General features: G+C 37.2%; 1 protein-coding gene and 1 long non-coding RNA gene across 2 annotated transcripts; both read left to right on the forward strand.

Annotated features, from left to right (window-relative positions):
- Window positions 1-375: 375 nt before the first annotated feature.
- LOC114522794 (adhesion G-protein coupled receptor D1-like) lies at window positions 376-2,923 on the forward strand. The gene is made up of 6 exons (XM_028543541.1): window positions 376-611; window positions 817-938; window positions 1,127-1,242; window positions 2,012-2,081; window positions 2,289-2,752; window positions 2,873-2,923. Exons 1-5 carry the CDS (start codon window positions 588-590, stop codon window positions 2,728-2,730), a joined length of 774 nt encoding a protein of 257 aa, XP_028399342.1. The 5' UTR covers window positions 376-587; the 3' UTR covers window positions 2,731-2,752; window positions 2,873-2,923.
- On the forward strand, window positions 1,308-2,449 carry LOC114522972. Its single transcript, XR_003686970.1, has 3 exons — window positions 1,308-1,395; window positions 2,012-2,081; window positions 2,289-2,449. It is a non-coding gene; the product is annotated as an uncharacterized LOC114522972 (long non-coding RNA).
- Window positions 2,924-5,137: the final 2,214 nt, after the last annotated feature.

Raw genomic sequence — 5,137 nt, forward strand, 5'->3', positions numbered from 1 at the left:
TTGAAACATTGAATAACATCGCAGAGACAATACCTGTTGGTACGGGCTGCAAATTTGAAAAAATTAAAAGAAACTATGCTCTTAATCTGCAAGAGATACAACCAAAAGACTTTATAGGGCTTACATTTTCAGGAGTGGTAAAGAGGCCTGGAGAGGCATACACGAGGAATACGAGCGTTTCAACAAATTTTAGTGATTTCGTTTCTTCCACCACGTCAGCTTCACTTATTATTCCACGAACATTATTTAAAGAAGCAAATGTTACAAAGAATTTGATAAAACAGAGAGTCATTTTTTTCCTTTTTATTCAGACAAAATTTTTTAGAACAATTTCTTCAGATACCAAGGAAACTCAAAGTAGCTTGGATAGCTTTGTAATCGCTGGAAGCATTAAGGGGACACCGGTCGCAAATTTAAAGGAGCCAGTTAAGCTCGTTTTCACAAGTATTTCTCAGAAAACTGGAAATAAAAACAGTCCTTTGTGTTCCTTTTGGGACTTTAGTCTGGAAAATTGGTCACAGGAAGGCTGTTGGCTTGAACGAGTTTTGGATAAAGGAAGATCTAGAGTTCTTTGCAACTGTAATCATATGACCAACTTTGCAATGCTAATGGTATAAATCTATATACACAAGTCTGCAATAACCTGACCTAAATTCTTAAATCTCTAAATTTGACTCACGTGTATATTATTTTTATCCGAGAAGTTTGTCCTCTTTTGACTTTTATTAAAACGTTAACTTTCTTCCCTTAGTTATACCAATGTTCTCACTGAACTGTGAATTGCTGGTGTAAATTAGTTTTTCCGGCTTCTTTTAGGACACGACGGCAACCACGAATACCCCTACACACCATAAGATACTTGGTGTAGTCAGTTACGTTGGGTGCGCTCTATCGTTGGTTGGACTATTTATGACAATAATCGCGACACTAAGAGCGAGGTGAATAAAAAAAAATGTTATTACAGCCGCCATTTTTGGCAGCTGTTTCACTTTGATACCACTTTAACACATTTACTTGCAAGTTTGAAACCAAAGCACGAGATTAGCAATCACTTCCAAAAAGAATGACTTTGGTTCGCATTGATGTCCCTTTAAACCTGCTAATCCATCGTCTCTTTATATCTTAGAGAGCGCAGGAAAAAGGTCCCAAGCAAGATTTTGTTGAACTTCTGCATCGCCTTGACACTAATGATATTCGTATTTATGGTTGCGGCGGAGAAGGCCAAATCCACGTTTTACGGCTGTCGGGCAACGGCAATTGCCTTGCATTACTTCTTATTAGCAACATTCTTGTGGATGGGGGTAGAAGCATTGAATATGTATCTAGCATTTGTGAAAATATTCCCTTCTTCTTCGCAATCCGAGTTCATGCTGAGATACTGTCTGTTTGCATGGGGTAAGGTATTGAAATTCATGAAACGACACACTGCTGGCTGAAAGCGAACGCCGTACGCAAGCGCCCTCAAATGCTGGTGAATCTTAAAACTCAGTTTATTTGCTGTTTTACCAATCAGGGCCATGGCAAGCATATTATATTTGGAAAGGAGGGCAAGTCTACGTTTTTCGGTAACATATAGGCGTGGATGGCTTAATATGGCAGGGTGTTGACATCAAGCAGTTTACGCAATCTTAATCTAACGACATTCCCGCCCTTCGCCACGCCACTGTGGCACCAAGCACTAGTGAGGTGAAAAAAAAATTATTGCACAAGACACTATTGAAAACAGATGGGAATGATATGACCTAAAGTCTGATTCACTTTCTTGTATGTTATTATGGAAAAATTCATGAATGTATTTCTGAGCGTTTAAAACTATATCCCTCCATGGCACAGCTGCTAAGGCGCGAGTTTGGTGCAAAATGACGAATGGCGGGAAAATAACAAATCTTACACTCATAGTTGAACTCCTCGTCATTGCTAAAGATCCATATTAGAAACTGCTTGCACAATTCTCTCGTGTTAAATTCAAGAATATGTATATTTTTTTATGGCAAGCTTTGATATATTTTAGGCACACCTGTTGTGATCGTAGCAATCACAACGATAGTTGCATTGGATAAATATGGCGACACGAAATCATAGTAAGATGTACTTCTAAATTCTACTTCTAAAATTTTATACGTAAGCAACGACTGCTAATTCGCACTGCTGGGTTCAAAGCTTGAAACCATATAATAATCATGAAAAAAATACATTATCAAGACAGAAGCTATTTTCTTAACATTTCTCAAAACTCAAAGATCCAATCATAAATGGCTTCTAGAGTATTTTTTTATTTACTCTTTTAGTTGTCGACTGCTGGGCGTACCATTCATCGTGGCAATCGTCACTCCAGCTGTCGTCGTATTCGTCGGGAACATCGTGGCTTTCTGTGCAATCATACGATCGGTCCTAGGTTCGTTCAACCACAAAACAACGGGCTACCACAAAGCTCGTCGGGGCATTGCAATTACGGTTCTCCTTGGATTGACCTGGCCTTTTGGTTTTCTGGCGATTGGCGACTTTAAACTAGCATTCCAGTATCTGTTCTGCATTTTAAATACATTACAAGGACTGTTTATTTTCGTCTTTTTCATCTTGTTGCCCTTTGGTACTAACGGTAAACTGAGAATCACGCCAAGAAATACCAACATCCAACGAAGTGATACTCAAATCAAATTGTTGGTGATGAAACAAAAGCCACAAACCGCCGGAACGGATAATTCTTACGAAGAAAAACATAAAAACTGAAAACTCCATATGGAACCGACAAGTATATTTCTTTCTTGAACTCCTTTACATTATTAGATGAGAATAAAGTAGCTTCAAATAGTGTTTAAATCTTAATTAACAAAAAGTCATTATCACGCATTTGTATCTTAAAACACACTAGGCGAATGTTTGCAAAAAAAATCAGTGTTGGATGCTGAAATGAATTGTGAAGAAGAAGAAGAAGAAGAAGAAGAAGAAGAAGAAGAAGAAGAAGAAGAAGAAGAAGAAGAAGAAGAAGAGAAAGAAGAAGAAGAAGAAAGAGAAGAAGAAGAGAAGAAGAAGAAGAAGAAGAAGAAGAAAAAGAAAAAGAAGAGAATTTACTAACACCACATATAAACATTACATCATGAATAATAAAAAACCCCCCAGATATTGAGGTGCAGGTTATCTGAAATAACTTTCGTTAATCGTGTCAGACAACCTCACAATTATTTGAGACATTATGGGTTCCTTACTTCAATAATGTTTACGTATACATCAGATTAATAAAGAGAAAAAAAAGAAAAATAGAAGATAAACAAACTCGGCTATCATTACACAAATATTAATTACACAGTCATGTACTCATATGTATTAATAATATTATTGACGAACAATCTTTTAAAAGTGGATTTTGACAACATTTTTGTGTTCTCGTCTATATCATTCCATATGATAGGTCCCTGATAACGCAGGGAAAATTGATTATAATTTGTTCGAGTTAGCCAATTTTGTAATTTCGGCCGTAGTAAAAAAGTATACAAAATTGCCAATTTAGCATTTATTCGCAGTTCGCACTTTACAATATTTTGCAGCCAAGCTTTGTAATTTAGTAAATTTGTGTGCAATTTTCGGAAATTGTTGCCTAAATCAAAAGTTCAACTATTATGCTTTTATTGTATTTTTGTATTTAAGTACGGGTATTTTCATGTATTAGATATTATACAGTTCGTATATGTGATGGAGAGTTGGAAACCTTAAGAAAACATTTTACACGATACATACATTATACTACTTTTTTAAACACATTGTATACCTCACGCGTATAGATTTATATTCTCACTGATATTTTCGCGCAGACCACGGGTCATTGAGATTAAGAGGGCGATTAGGTGCCATTGCAAAAGGTCGTGTTCACATTTTCCACAATGGACAATGGGGAACAATCTGCTTTGATGGATGGGATATAAAAGATGCCAGGGTTGCATGTCGTCAACTCGGCTATCCATATGTTCCGAGATCTCTTACTGGAGGCAAGTTTCGTAACGCTATTGGACCTGTATGGTTGGCTCATGTCGCTTGTACAGGAGATGAACCCAATATAACTAGTTGTTCTCATAATGATTGGGGTGATCACAATTGCCCACATTCAGAAGACGCCGGTGTAAAATGTAGTACGACTGCATATATACTGCATAAGAAAATAAATCTTAAAAGGGAAGCTAAGAGGCCATTTCTTTAAAATAATTTATGAAGATGCAAAATGAACCTTTTTCTGTAGTGACCAAGCATGCATTGCGCATTTGGGAAATATGATGTCGCAATGCAAGCATGCTTTGCGAAATATGATGTAGCTTTCCCATGTATAACTACATCGACTGTGGTAATTTTACAACTTTACAGTGTTCATTGTATATTATTCAAAACTACCCAAATCTCTTATATGCACCGATGTTTTTTTAAGTTTTTGAAGACGAACCGAGCTCACTCAGATTAAAGGGGCCATTTAGTGCTAACGGCACTGGTCGTGTTGAGGTACTCTACGATGGACATTGGGGGACGATATGTGATGTCGGTTGGGATGACTGACTGTGAAAACAATAGATTTCTAAAGAAATGAATAATAATAATAACTCGAAATTTACATGGCGGGGCAAAATCGTCAGGCTGGCTACGCCACTGATGATTCATACTATATGAACTCAAAAAATTTTTTAAGAAGTTAATTAAGTTTAATTATTACTCTGCAAAAAGCTATATGCTTAGAACGAAATGCATAATTTATTTGTTCAATGTTGGAAATTAGGTTACTCGTACTGTACCTACTGTTTAGACAGACCTATTTTCACTTTTATACAGTTGTGCCCGTGTTTGTCAGGTTGCAAGGTCTTTATAGTGAAAATGGCACTGGTCGCGTTGAAGTATTTTACAACGGGGAATGGGGAACAATCTGTGATGATGGATGGGATATCAAAGACGCTATAGTCGCATGTCGTCAGCTTGGCTATCAAGATGCTGCGAGATCTCTTCCTGCGAGCAATGTTTCTGCTGGTTCTGGACGTATTTGGCTAGTTCACATTGCCTGTACTGGGAAAGAACAGAATCTAGCAAATTGTCCTCATGCGGGTTGGGGACTTCATAATTGTGGGCATTCTAAAGACGCTGGAGTAGAATGTAGCAAATCAGG

The sequence above is a fragment of the Dendronephthya gigantea genome, unplaced genomic scaffold (assembly GCF_004324835.1).
Source record: "Dendronephthya gigantea isolate DGI-Jeju-01 unplaced genomic scaffold, DenGig_1.0 000024F, whole genome shotgun sequence".
Taxonomy (NCBI): Eukaryota; Metazoa; Cnidaria; class Anthozoa; order Malacalcyonacea; family Nephtheidae; genus Dendronephthya; species Dendronephthya gigantea.